The 22,989-nt window shown below is 34.5% G+C and overlaps 1 protein-coding gene across 1 annotated transcript; it reads left to right on the top strand.

Annotated features, from left to right (window-relative positions):
* Positions 1-718: 718 nt before the first annotated feature.
* On the top strand, positions 719-20,432 carry LOC129889050 (putative hydrolase C777.06c). Its single transcript, XM_055964162.1, has 10 exons — positions 719-998; positions 1,814-1,949; positions 7,254-7,381; positions 8,150-8,297; positions 8,386-8,491; positions 8,743-8,801; positions 18,985-19,020; positions 19,106-19,215; positions 19,309-19,370; positions 20,175-20,432. The coding sequence occupies exons 1-9, from the start codon at positions 826-828 to the stop codon at positions 19,364-19,366; spliced, it is 954 nt and encodes a 317-aa protein (XP_055820137.1). The 5' UTR covers positions 719-825; the 3' UTR covers positions 19,367-19,370; positions 20,175-20,432.
* The last annotated feature ends 2,557 nt before the right edge of the window (positions 20,433-22,989 follow it).

The raw sequence follows: 22,989 nt of genomic DNA, 5'->3' as shown, positions 1-22,989 counted from the left end.
GTTTTTGCATATTTATTATTTAAATTTAAGAAAGCTAAACGAATTTAGTGAAGTTTAATGTTTCTAATTGTATTCATGTATATAGATTATGAAGAGATTTTATGTTAAATATAAAAGGAAAAAGCTAGATATTTAAAAATCATAATCCAAGTATAATATCTTCTCATCATTTAAAAGGCGTACAAAAATCATCTTTAACCAATAAGATGAGATTAATTTTGGTTTTGGTGGGAAGAAAAAACAATCAACTATAGATTCATATTTTAAAAAGAAATAGTTATTGGTCTAGTATTATTGACTGATTAAATATATATAAAATCTTGATGTATTCTAGTAATTATTACATTATATTTTTTTAGGCCTTTAATACTTTATTTTTAATTATTATCTAATGCATTTAGCGAGAATATTACTTTAATATAACTGGCATAAGTTGGGACGAAGAAAACTATTCATTTAGCGAAATTATTACTTTATTGAATATTAATTTATCGAGGTTTTACTGTATTTGTACAAATATGCAACTGGTTATAGAGATAAACTATAGTCATTTTTAGTAAATAACATACTTATAGCTATTCAAATTCAATAACCTTATAACTATATCTATTTAGGTAAGTTACTCTTTAAAAAATTATCCCCACTCACACCCAAAAATAAAAAATAAAATTCTTTATAGTGTGAGAAAAATACCAACCGAAAAATGAAGAAAAAAACAATAGACCATGTTTTCTTCTGTTGGTCCCTTGTGTCGCCATTTCGAATATATACCGGAACATTCTCCTCAGTCAAATTACACGACGCACATCTCTTCTCCGATCGTAAATGGCCGCCGTCGAGAACGGCAGCGCGCAGCCGCAATCAGCGTTGATCTTCCTCGGCACCGGTTGTTCCAGTGCCGTTCCCAATGCATTGTGCCTGATCCGCCCCTCCGATCCTCCATGTACAGTCTGTTCCCAGTCACTTACCCTGCCACCTGAACAAAACCCTAATTACAGGTCATTTCTCCATTATCTTCCTTTTGATTTTATTGCATTTTGATGGTTTTTGAATTGTTGATCTGTGTGTATAATATGTATGTTCTGATTTAGGTACATTTTTGTCGAATCTAGCAACATGTTAAGCAATGTGTTTGATAAGTAATTGTTACATTTTCTGTATTGAGAACTGTTTAATTGCAGCTTATCCAATTATATGGAGTAGTTGCTTATGATAAATCAATGCGAATTGATTATTGGTGATCAGAGCAAGTACAGATTGATCCATAATTAGAAATTGAGAAGAAGCTCAGGAAGCAAGTACATATTCATGCTTTTCATTGTACGTTTAATTATTACAGTAGAAGTCTTTTGAGGATTATTTATGCTGAATTCTGTGAGATCTCATATAAAAGCTCAAGTTGTTAGCTAGATACATTTATTTACTTATAATTATTGGCATTAATTGTATCATTGTTGATTGGTGGTGGTGAGACTCGAATCCAGAACCTCTATTTGATGTGGTTCCACATTGAATTATGTGACTGTCTCATATTACAAATCTTACCAGAACTGCTTCCTTTTTATCAGTACTATTACTGTAAAGAAAAGAAGAATGGGATGAGTTGGATAAAGATACAAGTCTAAGCTGTTAGAGAAAGGAAATGTATAATTCTTATACTAGGTCTGCAACATGTTAGATAAGTATCAGCTATACAGCAACAATTGAGTAGTATGGTTGATGATGAGTACACTTGTGCACTCTGAGAATTGTTTAGTTGATCTTAAAGTTATGAGGTAGTGACTGGTAATAACAGTTGTGTAATGGCCTGCAGGTGTAATACATCTCTTCTTATTGATTATTGTAAGGACAATGGTGAACACAAGTACATATTAATTGATGTTGGGAAGACATTTAGGGAGCAAGTACTTCGGTGGTTCACTCGTTATAGAATTCCTCAAGTTGATTCTGTGAGTTCATTTTAAGTTTATTAACTTAATTTCTCCAGTTGCACTATTAGTAGATTGAGGTTGTATAACACGGTTAATGAGAAACTTATCAAATGTGCACAAAAAGTTAATTTGAGGAATAGCTTGAACCATCTGGCTTGTGTATACAACTTAGATTTCCAAGCTATTAGTAATTACAACAACACATACGCGGTGTAATTCCACAGTTGAGTTTGAGGAGGGTAGGATGCCCATAGACTTTACCTTTGCCTTTGCAGGGCAGAGAGACTGTTTCCATTAGACCCTCGACCATGCTATTAGGTGAAACGAATGCAACCACGCAGAATTAAAAGTTTATTCATGTGGTGGTACTATTATTTCCAAGCTTAACTTACCTATACGTTTATACCTATGTATCCTTTGAAAGCTATTATATTAAGATATTTCTACATATATGATTTTCTTTTGTTTCTTTTTTCCATTTTACTTTCTATCTCCTTCTGCTACACATGTTTCTATTACATGCCTTAGCATTGATTTGCTTCTTTTATTCATTCATAATTACATGGTTATCTGTAACTAAGAAACAAGAATGCATGTAAAGGATATGAATGAAAGAATAAAGGATAATATGTTTATTTTTAGGATCTTTTAGAAATGGTAATCCATTTTTCGCATGTGAAACATGTTTATCTTTATATTACTTGTCACTCATCCTTCATTTCTATATGTTAATATACTTGTAATATTTGCTACTTGGAAGCATCACATTTTTCTAGCTATGCTTCTTTTCATCTGTCTTCAAATTTTATTTTGTTCTGCGTTTCATCTGTCTTCAATTATTGATGACGATTCAACATTGCCTTCAAACAAGGTAAATATTGCTGACTCATTTCATTATTGTGTCTTGAATATTCCCCAAATACTTTTAGATTGGAACAAGCACAAGAATGCCCTGGCACTAATAACTTCTATATGACTTCACACTTAAAACCAATCTTTAAATATCCTCTATTTTCTTAATTGTCCAGAATAACCGTTAATGGGTCAGAGGTCTACTTCATTGTCTTTTTGTTTTCTTACATTAATGTCCAAAAGCCACATTACATTAGCATCATAAGTGCACTATTGGTTATATTTAGTTTCCCATCACAGAAAGTTCATATCCTAAGGCAAGGTGATGCTCTCTATGTTTCTTGGTACATAACTATAAACACAATTTCCCCATTTTTTCCCTAGACTATTCTGGGCAGAGTTTCTTTTATTTCAATAATGCTTGTGTTAGGGTAAGGTCTGCGTACACTTCTCCTTCCCCTTACTCCACTTGTGGGATCACACTAGGTATCTTGTTGTTTGTTGTGTTTGCAGAATATGCAGCTTATATTGAGTTAACCAAGCTCCAAATTGCTAAGTATATCACTTTTACCTTGCTAAAAGAAAAGACGTCAATCATTATATGTAACTTGATGAGAGTCTAGATACTTCAGGTCTTATCACAAAACCTGTGTTTTGAGAGAAATTCGTAGTATGTTGCTCTTTCACTTGGGAATTGTAATTCACTAACTTTCTAATAGTAAAGGAACTTGTACATTTCCAAGCTAGGGGTGCAAATAAGCTGAGATAGCGAGTTGATAGAACTTTTCAAACAAAACTCACTTTGTGATATGACAAGTATGATGTTTCATCAGGCTAAATCAAACAATTCATGAGGATTTGGGAAATCTGAGAGGTGGTATTTGGGGCCTTATGTATCTGGTTATAAGCATTCTAGGTATTGGATTATGAGACCTCAAGGATGCTATGTTATTAGAGCTAAAAAAAATGGAAGATATAGCTGTTTCGGCATCTCTGGGAAGTGTACCAAATAAGTTGATTGAGTTTCCTTTAAGTGCTTTGCACCTTTGGCTTATTGATAGGGATATTAGGAAACTAGGAAGACGATGATATATGCCAAAATGGACATCCAGAGGGTTTAAATTGCAGAAAATGGAAAAAAGAGGTAGAAGCCTTCTGACAGAATTGATAGGCATCAAAAGTTTCTGAATTTTGATGAGGATTTCTAAGTGAGGAAATGAACTGTGCTACATCCAAAGCCACTGCTTAACAAAAATAGATCCTGTTTGGCTTAGCTGAATTTAAGCAACTTTTTAAGTAATAAGAGTTTAAAAGCAATTTCTACATGCTGGAGCTGAATTTATGATTAAGAAGTTACGCGTTTGGATAAAATCGCTGGAACCGAAAATAAGCAGTTGATGTGTTTGGTAAAAATGTTCTGAAAATCTCTTTTTCTGCTTAATTGACTGAAATACCCTTAAGTCTGTTTTTAAATCTGTTTATAGTAATAATAATTGTTATTTCAATGCTTTTAACTTTAAATTAACTCAAAAACAAATTAATTTGTGTCTCAATTCACTTTTAAGTTATAAATTGCTTTGATAAGATTGCTTTGAATAAATGTAAATTATTTTATTTAATAACTATTATGTTATAATTTGATTTAAGTTTGTAAATAAAAAAAATATACTCCAATACTATAAAAAAATCATATATAAATTACATGAATTTGGACTATGAGTTCAAATACCCGAGAAAAAAAATCAATGGAAGACTTTAAGTTTTCTTTACTGCACGCTTACTTCTATCTCGAAGACAAGAAAGAGATTACGATGTATTTAAAGAAAGTTACTTCCTCTTGAGAAAGTCTCTTGAGGAAAGAGTCTTGGAGAAAGATGGCTCAAGAATTCTGGTTTGAAAAGAGTCCTACGTAGGGTTTCTATAAGGAAAGGGTATTTTGGAGTTTATAAAATACTTAAGGGATAATAAAGTAATTTTTTTGGTCAAACTAAAAAAGTTGTTAAGTAAAAAAGTACTTAATAAGTTGAGGGTGACCAACTTACACCTTTTAGCTTATTTTGGCTTCAAAACACCTAACTTAAAGGCATTTTAAATGTCAAGCAAACACCAAATTAAGTTAAAAAATTGCTCAAAAGCAAGTTTGACCAGCTTTTAGGACCAAAACATCCTTTAAATCACCAAAACTATAAGTCGACATACAACACTAAGCTTATTCTCCAGAATTCTTGATCAAGAGTTTCAAAGGATTCATCTTAAATTGACTGGTAATTGGGAATATGTTTTTAGTCGGTCCTTTAGACTTGTCAGTGATTTTAATATAGTAGAAATTTAGATAACTTCTTGTACTTTTGTATTTTAACCTTGTTGCTCAAATGTTTGGGAAAGGAATAAATATAGGAAAAATCCAATTTAACACATAAAGGTTTGTAGGACATTCATTAGTTCAATATTTTTCCTTCAACTTATGTTTGGAATAAAATTTATTACGAGGCTGCATATGTAGGGCATCTTGAATTTGCTTTCACAGTCTTTCATGGTCTGCACCAGCTCGACTCAACTTGCTAAAAATGGAAACCTCAATAACAAAGGTCGAATATTTTCGAACCAGAATTCTAGGTACAGAAAATAAAAAGAGAACACAAATTTTCCCTATTTGAGCGAACACAAAATTTCCTAGTTTTTGTTCACGAGAAACAAATCTGACATCTAATGGCCTTAGTTTGCCTCTCTATTTGAAAACAAATATCGATGTGAACGAAATTTATTACTCCTTGTGTCCCAGTTTATATGACTCGCTTTTCTTTTTAGTCAGACACAAAAAGAATGACACATTTCTACATTTAGTAATAATTTAACTTTAAAATGCCCATTTCACCCTTAATGAAATGATTTACAGCCACACAAACATCTATGACTTATTTTCGACCACAATTTCAAAAGTCTTCCTTTTTTTCTGAAACTCCGTACCAAGTCAAACTAAGTCATATAAATTGGGACGGAGGGAGTAACATATTTCAATATACAAAATAAAAGATTTTTTATTTTCTTTGCAGACGACATATTATTGGTTGATAAGACGCGGGACAAAGTTAATGTTAGGTTGGAGGTTTGGAGATAGACTCTGGAATCCGAAGGATTTAGGTTGAGCAGGACCAAAACAGAGTATTTAGAGTGCAAATTCGGTGGTGTGGTAGATGAAGCAGACGCAGAAGTGAGGCTTGCCACACAACCTATTCCCAAGAGAGAATACTTTAAGTATCTTGGGTCCGTAATCCAGGGTAGTGGGGACATCAACAGTGATGTCACACACCGCATTTGGGTAGCATGGACGAAATGGAGGCTTGCGTCTGGAGTCTTGTGCGATAAGAAGGTACCGCCCAAACTTAAAGGGAAGTTTTATAGAGTGATGGTTAGACCGTCCTTATTGTATGGGGTGGAATGTTGACCAGTGAAGAACTCTCACGTTCAGAAGATGAATGTTACGGAGATGAGGATGTTGAGATGGATGTGTGGTCATACTAGGAGCGACATGATTAGGAATGAGGTTATTCGAGAGAAGGTAGGAGTGGCCTCTGTGGCGGATAAGATGAGGGAAACGGGACTGAAATGGTTTGGACATGTGCAAAGAAGGTGCGTTGACGCCCCAGTGAGGAAGTGTGAGAGGATGGTTGTAGGGGGGAGTCAGAGGGGTAGAGGTAGGCAGAAGAAGTATTGGGGAGAAGCGATTTACCAAGATTTGGCACAACTCCATATTATTGAGGACTTGACCCTAGATAGGAAGGAGTGGAGAACATGTATTAGGGTAGAAGGTTAGTAGAGGGAGGAAATTAGTAGAGGATCAGCGTTTTGTGTGTGTAGTGTGTCGTATTATCACTTTTTTGCTGAGAGTTGTTTCTTCATTATAGACTTTCCTATTAACGCTATGTTGTATTTACTATTTATTATTCTGTTACCTGGGTTTGGTCTTTCGGAAACAACCTCTCTACCTCCTCGAGGTAGTGGTAAGATCCGCGTACACTCTACCCTCTCCAGACCCCACTTAGTGGGATTCCACTGGGTGGTTGTTGTTGTTGTTGTTGTTATTTTACTTTTGGGTATCAGCTACATAGCAGATGGAGATCCAGTTCAACCATCTGCTTTGTTATTGATCAGAAAGCGCTAAAAATATTAGTCATTACCATATTTCTCTAATTGTTTGGACTTCTGCTTTGTTATTGATCAGAAATCACTAAAAATATTAGTCATTACCATACTTCTCTTATTGTTTGGACTAAATTTAACTAAATGATGGTGTTCTCCATTAAAAGAAGATGTAAAAAATCTAGAGAACTGTGATAAGAGATGGGTATATGATTGAAGTAGCTCGCTGATTTTTGAGATAGAAAGGTCTTTCAATTTTTTTTTGCTATTCTATATAGAGCTGTCTATTTGGAACACAGTATACTTAGCCAAGGGTTGTGATATTATCAGATTATTTTGACTCATGAGCATGCTGATGCAACTCTCGGCTTGGATGATATCCGTGCAGTGCAACCCTTTAGCCCGACAAATGATATTGATCCGACACCAGTGTACCTGACTCAATATTCAATGGATAGGTACTTTTTTGAAAATTTTGCTGCTTTTATATGTCTAGCGGTGATAACCACAGTCTTTCCAATCCGTCAGTAGTAGTCAATCTATAATTCTATAAATGTTATGGAGTTTAGTATTGCATTTCAACAAAATTGCCTGGTGGACTTGAAGCTAATCCCTCTAATAAGGACCATCTCCTCCATGGCAACCAAAAATCAATAACGAGAGAAAGAAAGAATGACGATGAAGGAAAAGATGGATTGTAAGTCTATGTGTCAATTCCTCCCCAATTTGGAAGATACACTTAACATCTAGTTGAACATCCTGTCATGATTTGGACTTTGTGCGTTTATTATTAGTTCCATGACTGTACATTGTTTTAACTAATTTAGTGGTTTTACTGTTGAAGTCTGTGATACAAGTTTTCGTTGACTTAAATAAAGTTTTTTTCTTCTTCAAAGCTACGGATAAAACTTCTTACTTGCATGAAAGGATGTAAAAGTTGTAATTTATTGGGTTCCTACTATTCATTTCTGTTGTTACTTCTGCCATACAATTTCCTTTTTTTCCTTGATTCATTAATAAAAAGTACCTATTCTCCAGATTTCCCCTAACAAATAATTATTGCATTGACAGCAAAGTAATAACATTGAAAATATGTGCATGTGTACTAAACATGGCACGCTCTTCTGTATCATCTTTGGATTTTATATATAATCATGTTTCACTTATGCACCATTTGCTTCTCGTGCAATTTTCTTGATTCTCCTTTAATTCTTTTTCTGAAACAGCCTTGTTCAGAAATTTCCTTACTTAGTCCAGAAGAAACTTAAGGAAGGCCAGGAAATTAGACGTGTAGCACAACTTGATTGGCAGATTATTGAAAATGATTGTGAAAAGACGTTTGTTGCATCAGGACTAGAATTTGTTCCGTTGCCAGTGAGTTTCACCATACATTCTTTTATTTGAATGTACTCTATATTTCCTTGTGTCTTTTCTTGTTTTAACTTGTAGAGTTTGGATGTAGGTAATGCATGGCGAAGATTACGTGTGCTTAGGGTTTCTTTTTGGTAAAAAATTCAGAGTTGCATATATATCTGATGTTTCACGCTTTCTTCCAACTACTGTATCCTGTGAGTATTATCTCTATCCCTCTGATGTGTGGAGTTTGAATTTGATCATTGTGGATCTTACCCTCTGATGTGTGGAGTTTGAATTTGATCATTGTGGATCTTACCCTTTCACCTAAGGAACTTAATATTTCATCCAGTCACTGGACTTGAGGATAGTTGAAGCCTCCTGGCCTAGTTCTCATTGGATGGAAATGTGTATATTCTTGATAATTGAAGGTTGAGTCTTGTTAAGGAAGAATTCTCTTTTGCAGACATTTCAAAAGATAGTGGTCAACAATTAGATCTGCTTATTTTGGACACACTCTATAAGGTCAGTTTAGGCATTATAAAATTTCAATTATTTGACTACATCTTGCCGTTGAAGCCCATAAAGAGCCTGTTATTCATTCTAATGCGTTTCTATGGATTAAATTTAAAAGCAGTGGTCACCACTTGCATAATCTATGTGGTATATGACCACATGAACATGCTTTGGTTGTTAACTAGGATGCATAGCAGAGTATTACGTCTGTGCATTCTCATTGTTGGTTATTCTTCCAGATCTCACTTTAATAGCATGGTTACTAAATGTCTTCCATTTGCATATATGTTGTACTATATATATATATATTTTTTTTTTTTTTTGGATAGCTATGGTATTTGGGTTTATATGTGCACGCCTTGGCTAATCTACTTAGCACCAGCTACCTCCCACAAGTACAAATACTGGATAACTCTGTCCATCAAAGTTAAAACAGATGGAAAGAGAATAAGCTGGTCTTTGCGTCTTCTGGGATTTGAACCTCGGCATCCCATGGTCCATTCCTGCTTTATTGATCACTAAGACACATCCTTGGGTGTTAGAGATAGTATAGTTTTTCCTCAAATGATCCTCAAAACATGAACTACCAGCTTAGAGATTGCACAACTTGCTATTTAGAAAAAATGAAATGTAGTCTTAAAGGGGTATGGCTTGAGTGGTTGAGGAGTAGGGAGTAATAACTTGGAGACCCATTTCTGTTTCCTAGCTACAACAATCAATGTTAGCCCATTGCTCCTTTGTTGAGTAGGTATACATGACACCTGTGTTTGGCTTGTAAACCGTAATAATTTAGCCGATGAATTAGTTAAGTATATTCAATGAGCTCAAGTGTGTGCGAGTTGACCCCACACAAAAAGAAAATAGGGAGAAAAGGAAACTCTCTCTCTCTCTCTCTTTCTCTCTCTTTACAGTCTAAATGTACGCTTTTCTAATGTTAATTTTCATACTTCAGATTTGGGCACTGCATATGGTAAACCATGATTTGAGTCTTTGACACATGGTTCAGATTTTTTTAAAAAAATAATAATTTGGAAACTCTTTTAGTATTCAATGTGTTTAGACCGATCATGAAATATAGAATTCCTACCAAGGTGAATAACACTTTGACTGTCACAATAAAGCACATACCTCTCCTGAGTACAATCAAGTTCCCCCAAAGATATCTTCGTCCAGTGCAACTCTTTACAAGCTTCAACAGCAACAATAAACTCAGCTTCTGTAGTAGATAGAGCAACACATTTTTGGAACCTAGATTGCCAAGACACAACTCCCCCTACAAAAGTAATCAAGTAGCCTGAAGTAAACTTATGAGTATTAACATCACGGGCTATATAGTGCCACAAAGATATCTCATAATCCACTTCACAGCATTCCAATGCCCTCTTCCTAGATTAGAAAGAAAACGGTTAACAATGCCAACAATATGAGCAATATCTGGTCTTGTACACACCATTGCATTCATCAAACTACCAACGACTGAAGCATAAGGAACTTTCTTCATATCTTTCTTCTTACCATCATTGGAAGGACAATGCTTCGTGCTCAATTTGACGCGCATAGCTAAAGGTGTACTACCAACCTTAGCTTTGTCAATGTTAAACCTATGAAGTACTTTTTGAATGTATTTCTCTTGTGATAACTACAACTTCTTGGCCTCTCTATCATAGACAATCTGCATGCCAAGAATCTGCCTTGCTGGTTCTAAGTCTTTCATAGCAAAACACTTATTCAACTCTTGCTTCAACTTTTGAATCCTGCAAACATTATGACCAACAAGCATGTCATCAACATAAAGCAAAACAATGATAAAGTCACTATCAAAGAATTTTTGCACAAAAATTCAATGGTCCGAAGAAGTCTTCTTGAAGACCTGTCGACTCTTAAAAAACCAAACTTCTTGTACCATTGCCTGGGAGCTTCTTTTAGACCATACAAGCTCTTCTTCAGTTTGCAAACATAATTTTTTGTTCCCTTGACTTCAAAGCCATCGGGTTGCTCCATATAAATTTCTTCATCTAAGTCACCATGTAAAAAAGCAGATTTAACATCCATTTGCTCAACCTCTTAATCCAGACTTGCAGCTAAGCCTAGAACCATGCGAATGGATGACATTTTCACAAATAGAGAAAATATCTCATCAAAATCAACTTCCTTTTCCTAGTTAAATCCCTTTACAACTAATCTAGCATTGTACTGGGAATTAGGTTACCATCTTCATGTTTCACCCTGAAAACCCACTTGTTTTTCAAAGCTTTTTTGTCTTTAGGTAGCTTAAACAAATAAAAGTTATGATTCTCATGACATCAAACCACTTTTCTTTTTCTTCACTTTCCATGGCCTCGTCAAGACTCTCAAGTTCTCCCCCATCGGCCAAGTGTACATATTCATTGGGAGAATAACGAGATAAAGGTATTTTCTCTCTAGTAGATCTTTTAAGAGAACTCTCTAGGGCATCAATAACAGCTCGTTGCCGACCAACCACATCATTTTGTACTGGAGCATCAACATCATACTGTTCATTCCGAATATGATCACCATCTTTATTATCAACTTGATTTTCATTATTTTGATGATTTTCTACTGGTGCAATTAGGGTCGTTCAAAACTGAACCGAAAAAAAGTTATTGATTCATCGGTATGGGTTATTGGTTTAGCAGTTTTGATAACAATTTTGATATTTTTATTATCGGATTATCAACTTTTAATGATTTTTTTCTTAATGGGTTAACTAATAATCCGATAATAAATTGATAAATTATATTTATACCGTTCGGTATATAAAGTCCTTGACTTAGGCTTTAGTTTCATACTCTTATTTTGGTTGTTTCAGACTCTCGATTATTCTACAATGTGACAGTATTTGCTTTTGAGCAAGATGCAATCTATCAATTCATGTGCATGATTCACTTGGTTTGTTACCTTGTTTCTAAGTGATTTTCAATGATTTTTTTTGTGTGTCATATCTTAACGTTTAAACCGATAACCAAATCGATATGATCAATAACCAGTAAACTGATAACTAATAAACCAATATCTTTATGGTTCTATAATGATTTAGCATGTCTACAAATCGATAATCGATAAGTCAAACTGATAAACTTCAAAATCGAACCAAAACAACTGATACGTAGCCCTAGGTGCAATAGACAAAGGAACTGGATTAAATTAACTAAGCTCTCACTGCTCTGAGGATCAACTTTCTCAGCTTTGTCAAGATCTTCAATTGGTTGGTATTCAAAGAACACAACATCACAGCTTCTAACAAGTTTCTTCCCAACTGGATCATAGAAAGAGTAGCCAATTCATTTTGACCATAACCAACAAAGATACACTGCCTAGTTTTAACATCCAATTTTGATCTCTCATTCTTAGGAACATGCACAAAGTATTTGCACCCAAATAATATAAGATGATCATAAGAGACATTCTTACCAGACCAAACTCTGTCAGGGACATCAACATTCAAAGCAATAGTAGGAATTACATTGATAATATAAACAGTAGTATTAAGTGCTTCTGCCCAAAAAGAATCTGGCGGCTTAGCATCTGAAAGCGAACATCTAACCCTCTCAATTAGAGTGTTGTTCATCCTGTTTGATAAACCATTTAACCGAGGAATCTTTGGAGGAGTTTTCTGATGCCGAATACCCTGTTCTCTGCAATATTTTTCAAAAGGACCAATACATTCACCACCATTATCTGAGAGAATGCATTTCGGTTTCTTCTTTGTTTGTCTCTTAACCAAGGCCTGAAAATTCTTGAACACATCAAGTATTTGATCTTTGGACTTCAAAGAAAATACTCAGAGTTTGCGAGAATGATCATTAATAAAAGTTACAAAGTAACTGCATCACCATGAAACCTTACCTTAAAAGGACCACACAAATCAGAATGTACCAACTCCAGCAAATCAAGCTTTCTTGAAAGCTGGTGACTCTAAAAGGAAACTCTTTTTTAGTTACCGGCTAAGCAATGAACACATTTCTTCAACTTTGCTTGTTTCACTCCAAAAAGCAAATTCTTATTAGCCAAAATATCAATCCTCCTCTCACTCATATGACTTAGCCTTTGATGCCGTAACTCTGATGAAGTATCATTCTCTACCAAGTTTACTGAGTCTCTAGAAATGGAGCCCTGGAATACATACAAGTTAGACAACTTGTCACCTCGAGCCACAACCATTGAACCTTTAGTGAGCTTCCACTGGCTAGCACCAATGGTGTTGAAATAACCCTCATCATCAAGATTTCCTACATAAATCAAATTTAAGCGAACATCTGGAGCATTTGACATTGTTGAGAACCAATCTCGAACCATTGTTACTTTCCAAGCAAACTGTGTCAATGCCAAGTACCTCAACCTCATCATCATTGCCCATTTTCAACATTCTAAAATTACTTGAAGTATAAGAAGAAAATAATCTCTTCTTTGGCGTGACATGAGAAGTAACACCAGAATCCACAAACAATCTAGACTCATCACAAATAAGATTAATGACACTTTCACCACAAGCAACAAGAAGAACATCTTTAGCAATAATAGCAACACGGATTTCATTATCGCCATCTTTCTTTTGTTGTCTCATGTCTCTTGTACCTGTAGCAATGTTTCTTCGTGTGCCCATTCTTGTGGCAATAGTTACATGTAAAATTCTTGTATTTAGATTTTGACTTACTTCTAATTTTATCTCTGTCATTGTGACCTCTAAACTTGCTTCTCCCCCTGTCTTCATTAACCAAAACATCGAAGTGTGAAATTAAAGAAGATGTGCCTTGAGATTTTCTTCTCGTCTCTTCATTTAAGACACCACTCTTAGCATATTCCATAGTTACAACACCACTGCGAGCATAATTACTCAAGGAAACCCAAAGACTTTCCCAAGAGACTCTGGTAGAGTGTTAGGAAGCCAGAGTCCCTATATTTCTTTATCAAACTTTACACCCATTATGGACAGCTGGTCAAGGACACCCTGAAAATCATATATATGATCAGAAATAGGATTGCCCTCTTTATATCTGGTATTCATCTATTGTTTTAGTAGGAATAACTTGTTATTGCCAGTCTCGAAGCATAAAGTGTCTCGAGCTTATCCAATAGACTTCTAACATGTGTCTCATTCACAATATGACTTCTGTCATTATTTTCAACCCATTGTCTAATATAGCCGCAAACCTGTAGGTGCTCAAATTCGCATTCCTCATCATTCATAGACTGAGGTTTATTAGAAGCAAACACGGGTAAATGCATTTTCTTGACAAATAGAAGATCTTTCATCTTGTCTTTTCAAATATGATAATTACTATCATTCAAAACACACCATCTTGCTCATATTTGTCTACATCATTCAAATAAACAATCAACAATAACCTCAAGCTCTGATACCACTTTGTGCTTCGAAAACTGGCAATAACAAGTTATTCCTGCTAAAACAATTGGTGAATATCAGATATAAAGAGGGCAATCCTATTTCTGATCATATAAATAATTTTCAGGGTGTCCTTGACCAGCTATCCGGAATGGGTGTAAAATTTGATAAAAAAATACAGGGACTCTAGCTCTTTAGCACTTTGCCAGACTCTTGGGAAACTCTTTGGGTTTCCTTGACTAATTCTACTCCCAGTGGTATTGGAACTATGGAATATGCTAAGAGTGATGTCTTAAATGAAGAGATGAGATCTTGCTCATATTTGCCTCCATCATTCAAATAATCAACAATAACCTCAAGCTCTGATACCACTTTGTTGGGGAAAGACAAGCACTAACAAATATGCACGACAAGGCTATAGCGGAAGAGTACCCAAGTCTAAACTTTTCCTTTTATTTGAACCAAGATGAGACAAACAAATTCAAGCTCAAACAATTTTTTGGCAGCAAGTATGTCAACAAAAATAAATATGGCAAGACAACTAAATCAACCAAACGAGACACCAAATTTTATGTGGAAAACCTCTTTGGAGTGAAGAGTAAAACCACGGGACCAAAGCTCCTCTATAATCAACAAGAGTTACAATATGTTCTTCAAAATGTCCACCAAAGAAGTGCCAAACGATGAGCAACAATAACTGCAAGATAGCACCAAAGAACTAGAGAAAAAAGGAGTGAAATCACCAAAAATGCAGCTACTGTTCACGACCTGAAATCTGGTGCTATAAGACTCCGAATTCACCTCTTTTAGTTCTCAATCAAAGACTAAGTTGAAAGGAATAAGCTATCCAAAAATCAGTTCAATCAGACAAGAAACGAAGCGGGAATCGCGATTTGAAGTTGGCTACTAAGGCTGAAAGTTTTGGACGAAAATCGGCAGTCTCTTTTTCTCTCATTTGTGGCTGCTAATCTTTTCTCTTGTGAAAAATAGAAATAAGACGTAGAGAGGTCTTACATATGCTCCATAGTATTGGACTTATGGACAAAAGTAGGTTGGACCAAATTAGACTTTTATTTATCCACATAGGAAGGGAAAAAGACCCAAAACCCAACAGATAGGAGAATTGAGGTCTCCAACTTTCTTTCTTTAGTAGAGAGATTATGATGGGCCACAATTCATTCCTAATCCCTACTAAATCAGTGTTTAGGTTCCCCCGTACCTCCAACTTATCTATATGATTGGATCTTCCGGGAGAATTTATTTTCTAAAAAGACTTGGGGCCTGTTTGGAAAGCCACAATGGAATTGAGATTTGGTGTAATTAGGTGTAATAAATAAACTCTTTGGCATGTTTAGTAGACCAAGTAATTACTTGGTAAGAGAGGAATCGGGTGTAATTGAAAGAGAGTGATTATACTCCTCAATTCCCAAGGGAGATTAATGAATTGGGTGTAATTACACCATGTAATTACATAAAACTTTTTAAAATTCTTTCTTCCTTTTATTTCTATTTTTATTTTTTTTGTTTTAATTTATTTTTTATTTCTATTTTTTTTTAAAATATTTTTATTAGTCTAATATTTTCTAAAAATATATTTTATATTATTAATATTCATTTTCTTCTTATTCCAACCTTTACTTCATGTGATTCCACACAATTTTTTCGTATTATTTATTTATTTATTTATTCTATTTTAGTTTTTTTTTTCATTAGCATAATTTTTAAATTAAAGTAAAATTCATTGTTGAACAAGATTATAGACTTACGTTTTCCTTTACTTTTAAATCATATTTATGTACGTTATGTTGAAATTTGACATAAGAGTATTATGTTAAGTTTTTCGTTTTGAATATAGAACTTATGCTATATTTTCAGTTTCATTTGTTTTAGGAATATTTGACTTGATATTTCACATTGCAAGCTATTTATTTTTTAATGCAAAAAGGGTCAAAATTACCCTCGAACTATTCGAAATAGCTCAAATATACCCTTCAACTATTTTTGGGATCAAATATACCCTCACCGTTATCAAAAGATACCACAAATACCCTTCTACTTAACGGTTGACCGTTAAAGCTGACGTGACAGTGTCACATGAAAAAAAATATCCACATGAACGACCACATCAGCCTCTCTCCCTCTTCTTCTTTATTTCAGGAGTATGTGGTGGTGTAGGAAATTTAGAAAAATTAAAATTATAGAAAAGGGGTAAAAAATACCCATAAACGAAAGAGGAAGAGGGAGAGAAGTTGACGTGGCCGTCCATGTGGATATTGTTTTCCATGTGGCACTGTCAAGTCAACTTTAATGGTCAACCGCTAAGTGGAAGGGTATTTGTGGTCTCTTTTAGTAATGGCGATGGTATATTTGATCCCAAAAATAGTTGAAGGGTATATTTGAGCTATTTCGAATAGTTCGAAGGTAATTTTGACCCTTTTCCGATTTTTAATTATACTTGATAGATTATCTTTTTGTCAAATATAATTTTATGACATTATATTTATAATATTAATCTTTTTTTGTCAAACATACATTTCATGATGTTCATAGAAATCTTGTACTTTTAGTTTTTATGATTATTTTAATTAAAATATACTAATTTGAAAACTATAATACTAGTTAAGAACATATGTTTATTAATTAATATATTTTCAAAAGACAATATATATCTTAAATATTTAATTTAATATCAATTATAAAGGCCCTTATTTGTCTAATATAAATTTTAATTTTAGATAATTAACTTTTATTCTTAAAATTTAATATAATTTTATGATTGCACTTATGCAACCAAATAGTAAACTTGTAATTACACTGTAATTACATTGTGGCAAGCAAACACGTTAGCGTAATTACTAGGTTGTTTAATTAGTAATTACTAGGTTGATAATTATTACCCTAGTAATTACATTAATTCCAATTACCAAGTGGCTCTCCAAACAAAACCTTGATGTTTTTATCTCCTTGCTTCAACCATAAAGTTTTGGACCTCTACCTCCGTGAGATCTCTTCTGTTTTTTTTTTTTTTTGCCATATCCTGGAATTCCATATGTAGTGACGCCCGTTCCAGCAACTCGTTTTCATTTAGAGCTCTTCGTTCCTGCAAAACATCAAAACTGTTAATTTGATTAAGAAGCGTGATCTTCTTCTTCTTCATGTTCCCTTCATAAGCAATGTTCCATTCCTTCAACTTGGTTATTAATAATTTAAGTTTGCTAGCCAAGATAAAATCAGGCCTTCCTGATATTTCAAAAGGATTTCCACCACCCCTCTACTCTCTCAAATCCTTTCACCTCCATCCACCAATTTTCAAATTTGATATAGGACTTTGTAAAATCCCATTCCCCACACTTTAAAAGGACAGGCACGCAATTGAATTCCTCATCCTCATCCCATCAGTGAGAAGAGAAATCTATCTAATCTTGAAGAACTCTCGTGAAGATTTTCTTTTGCCCAAGTATATTTTCCTCCAAGTAAAGGAGGATTGACAAGCTCAAAATCTTCTATGGTTTCTGAGAATTCTCGCATTGCCCTAGAAACCCCCTGTTATTCTTCTTTTCTGTGGCATATCTAGTGATGTTGAAGTCCCCACAAATCACCCAAGCCCCTTCACATACCCCTCTGATACCATCCATCTCCCACCATAACTCTTCTCTCTTATCAACTATTAGGAGCATAATTCTTCTCTCTCTCTCTCTCTCTCTTTGACTATGAACCTCTGCATTTCTGCAGTCATTAAACTTTAACATTGTTGATTAGTGTTCAAAAGATGCAGTATCGTTTTGCATACAATCATCCCTTGTCAATAAATTTGTGGATTATACCATCATCTATTAACCATTAAATCACAAGTCTGGACTCTCGTGGTGGAAAATTGGGTAAAATGGATTACCCATTGAGTTCCATCCTAATTATAAATACCCCATCTATTCAGAATATAACAGATCTCCTACTAGCTATTTGTGTCCTACCATCCAAGCGCTACTCATGCTATGAATAAATGTTATGCACCAAGCTTCTATTGGTTGACAAAATATGTTTGGGAAATTTGATATTAGAAACTAGAAAGGAGGAATTGTAGGAATTCCATATGAAGTGGTATTCATGGTTAGAACTAGTTAAGGGATAGTTGAAAGTGCTGCATGGGGCAGATTTTTTTTTAACAGTAGTAGAAATGGAATTTTCAGCCGATTTAAGAAAGGGATAATACACAAGGATCCCTTTCAACTTGTTCTGAAGATCCAACTACACCTTTAAACTTTGCAGGAGACCTATTACTTCTTGTCATTGTTTGAACTGCATCTCCTGCCATCCTGAGAAGTATATAACCATAATAAGATGAGAACATGGTGGTCTATAAGTGAGCTGCCACGTGTCATTTACCCCCCCCCCCCCCTTTTTTTTTTTTGCCCACTTCACTTCCATCTTTCCTAATATATAAGGTCGCCACCAAAAATGGAGAGAACTTCTTATTGAAAAATGGTGTTCACTGTAGTTGAATTTCAGGGACAAGTCGATGGCGATATTTATGTATTATCCTTTTAAGAAAAGTACATACTTGTTTTTGCGCTGATGCACCCGGCTATAAATGGTTGCTGGACCCTGATAAACCTTAATTCTCAGCTCATTCAACAATTTTAAAATTGCTTCTCTCTTTTTCTCCTTTTTTGGGGGTATATTTTCCATCTAGGATTGATATATGCAAGATATGCCATTGTTAAGGATTCTGGGGAGGGTTCTTTTTATTTAGGCTAGTTAGGTCTTATTCTTCCTTTTTCTTGATTTATATTCTTAAATTGTATGCTTTTTTGTGTTCAATATGTGCAGAACGGTTCCCACAATGTTCACCTTTGCCTTACTCAGGTGTGTTTACTTTAGAGGAACTCTCTATTTGACCTTTGTGTTATTCATGCCCTATTTTAACATCTGAAAATATTTAATTTTCCAGACTCTCGAGGCGTTGAAGATGCTATGCCCAAAGAGGGCTCTACTTATTGGAATGACTCATGAATTTGACCACCACAAAGATAATGAATTCCTTGTGGAATGGTCTAGAAGGTATATCCTTAGTGTTTCTATAGAGGAAGGGGGGATTGCAGATTTTATGATTTAGCAGATTCTCTGGAACTTTACAAGATTATTTGCTTGCAGAGAAGGTATACCAGTTCAACTTGCACATGATGGATTGAGGGTCCCTGTTAACCTATAAAGAGGTATGATAATATCTCGAACGCGTCTTCTATGATAGAACTTCCTTAAACTATCGATTTTCATTAGAGAATATTAGGAGTCATAATAGATGACTATAAACCAAGAAGCATGTACTTCTCAATAATTGTGGTATACAAATTAGCTCTTCAATGGTGTAGTGGATTTTAGTAAGAATCTAATTGATTTCAATGTTCTCATTCTATGCACTCCGAAACAAGTGAATTTAGACATCATTTGAAAATGCTAATCATCAATAGTATTTCTGTCGGTATGACCAAAAGTATTCAATCATGACCTCAGTGATCGCTGATTAAACAGCTAGTCACATGATATAGAAGGACAAGCTTAATGATAGTCTTTCACGGAATGTCAAATTATAGGCCTTGATGTAGAAGCTTCTTCCGCCTTGTTATTACATACACTATTCTAGATGAAATCTGATTGGTCAAAGATTGCTGTGTTTGGCATGACAAAAATGTTTTCTTTATAAAAAATAATCGTTTCTCGAGTTTAGTGATCTAAACTAGTACCTATGTCGTTTTAGGATGAGAATTAGTTTTCTTTAGCGCCTTATTCCTACAACATTCAACTTTTTAACTCCAACTATTTAGTATTGTATCAGTTTTTGCTACTTGGAACTAGTATCAACTGTTAGTTACCATATGCTAACCTGCATTTTCACAACTTTTACAGTTACTACCTTTTATATCCAAATTATTGATGAAATAGATTTCTTTTGTAAAATATATATATATATATATACAGAATATTTCATATTATAGTGACTAACTCATAATCTCAATCAGATGATATTGCTCTATGGACAAAGAGAATGCCTAAAGACTGACTTAAGGCTCTGAGAGCATCCTTTTGATCTGTTACTGCAAGTAGATTATATACATGGAAATAGTTGGGACATGATATAACATTGTTGTCGACGTTCACCATATTTTACTTTTGTACGTTCTTGTAATCTTGTCATTTTCTTGAATACAAGGTGTATCGAGTTGAATACTAATCATTTGTTAAAGCATTTAAAAAATGAAGCTTTTTTAATGGCAATTTCATTTCCTGAATCTGAGACTTGAAGTTTCAAGGACAGAAATAGTACTCTGCTCTGGAAATAATGATAGCTGGAGCTGTCAAAACGCGCTAGCCTAGCTCTTGACCTTGTCCCTTTTAAGTCATTAGTCTTTCAATGGTGGAGTTAAATTGGGTTGGACCAATCCATTTTGGCAGCTCTAATAATTTTAGGACAGCTCCTCCATGTATTTGAAGGTCCACTTTGAGTATAAAAGACTAGCAAATATGCGCATACATCTAACTTCAATTGCTTAATATCATTTTTAGTTCCTGAATTAAGAATTGTATCGAGATATGAATTTTGAGTTTGCAATATATACCTAGTGGGAGGGTGCTTACGTTCAAGGGAAGTTGGCAATTTGCCATTGATTTAGCTGATTAATCTTGTAGATAAGTGGCTCAATTACTTGCTGTTATCTCAAAATTCAACTTACAAACTCGAGATTGAGATTTTGGGGAACTAGGTGATTATCGCAAAGAAAAAGAAAAGGTTTTATCTTTATTTCCTTGACATGTGGGGTTGAGGTATTCTAAATGGTTGACCACTAACACTCTGATTGGATGGTTGTTATATGTGCGTTTCATAATGTGTTATGTTGTATTGTATTGTTTTATAATGTGTTATATTATATTGTATTATACTGTATTGTTTTAATGAATATAACATTTGAATAGATTGTATCGTTTATCGTTGTTGCATAATATCACACATCAACAATTTAAAAGATAACCTATAAGAAAATTAGCATATGAGGTAGAGTTATTATAGAAAATGTAGGATAAATGATAAATAAAATTATAAAATAATAAGTAAAGACAAAAATAAGAAAAGAACAAAATAACGATGCGATCATATTAAATAGATCATTAAACAAAATGATTTTTTTCATCAATATTTAATAATGAATTCAGCATATGATATAATAAAATTTAAATAATAATTAAAATAAATATTATATTTTAAACTAACAACGTAATACAATATCCAAACAGGTTGTAAAGGTCATTCTTTTTGTGGACAACCAGATAAATTGGAGTAAATTGCCACATTAGCACTGCAAAACTTCAACACGGCTCTTCATGGACTTTAACAATAAATTTCGATCACTCCTCCGAGAAATCACACACCTGAGGGACGAATTTAGTACTCTCTTTTTATTTTACGTGATACTCTTTCTTTTTTTAATTCGTTTAAAAATAAGATGTTAATGAAAGAGATTAATCCCTTGATTTATTTCATTAACCAATAGTTTATATACACAAATACAAGAGTATAATTAGGCTATAATTAAGGAAACTAAATATCTCTATATTAGGAATTAAATAAACTAAATATCTCTATATTAGGAACTAAATATATACAATTTATTACAATTTATCAGAATATATTCTAACACACCCCCGCAGTCGAAGCGGGAGGTCGCCGAATGCTAAGACTGTCCCGAAAATCTTCAAATAACACCAACGGAAGACCTTTGGTGAAGATATCTACAATCTAATAACGAGAAGGGACATGTAACAGTCGAACCTGGCCACGAGCCACCTTTTTCCGTACAAAATGTATATCTATCTCAATGTGCTTAGTGCGTTGATGTTGAACAGGATTACCAACCAGATAAATGGCACTAACATTATAACAGTAAACCAAAGTGGCCCGTGGAATAGGACAATGAAGTTCCAAAAGCAAGTTTCGCAACCAACACGACTCAAAAACCACATTGGCAACCCCTCGGTATTCTGCCTCTGCACTCGAACTGGACAAAGCAGCTTGACGTTTGGCGGATCATGAGATCAAGTTATCACCTATAAAGACACAACAACCCAAAGTCGAACGTCGTGTATCGGGGCACCCACCCAAATCAGCATCAGTATACGAGAAAAGAGTGGTTGTGGAAGAGGAATAAAAGTGAAGACCATAACCCAAAGTACCTTGTAGGTAGCCATGATGTGCTTGAGAGTGTTCATGTGCTCCTGTCGTGGGTCATGCATGAATAAGCATACCTGTTGCACAACATAAGTAATATTCGGTCTCGTGAATGTGAGATATTGCAGTGCCCCTGCAAGACTCCGATAAAGAGATGGGTCCTCAAACAATATGCTCGTAGTAGCCCCGAGCTTCGATTTTGGAGAAACCAAAGTAGGAGATGGCTTACACGATGACATGCCATCTCGATTAATGATCTCGGCTACATACTTCCTTTGAGATAAAAATAAACCACCTGCATGACGAGTGACAACAATGCCCAAGAAATAACTCAACTGGCCAAAATCCTTCATAGCAAATTTAGAGCTAAGAAGCGATATGATATACCGGCGGAACGCATCAGAGGAAGCAGTTAAAATAATATCATCGACATACAATAAAAGATAAGCCATAGAAGTATCTTGAAGATAAAAAAATAAGGAATGATCGGTCTTACTGTGAGAAAACCTAAGGGTACGGACATAATCAACAAATCGCTTATACCAAGCCCGCGGAGCTTGTTTCAGCCCATGAAGAGATTTCTTCAGCAAACACATATGATTAGGTCTATCAGG

The sequence above is a fragment of the Solanum dulcamara genome, chromosome 5 (assembly GCF_947179165.1).
Source record: "Solanum dulcamara chromosome 5, daSolDulc1.2, whole genome shotgun sequence".
Lineage (NCBI taxonomy): Eukaryota > Viridiplantae > Streptophyta > Magnoliopsida > Solanales > Solanaceae > Solanum > Solanum dulcamara.
The sequence above is the reverse complement of the archived record's forward strand: the minus strand, read 5'-3'. Positions and strand labels throughout refer to the sequence as shown.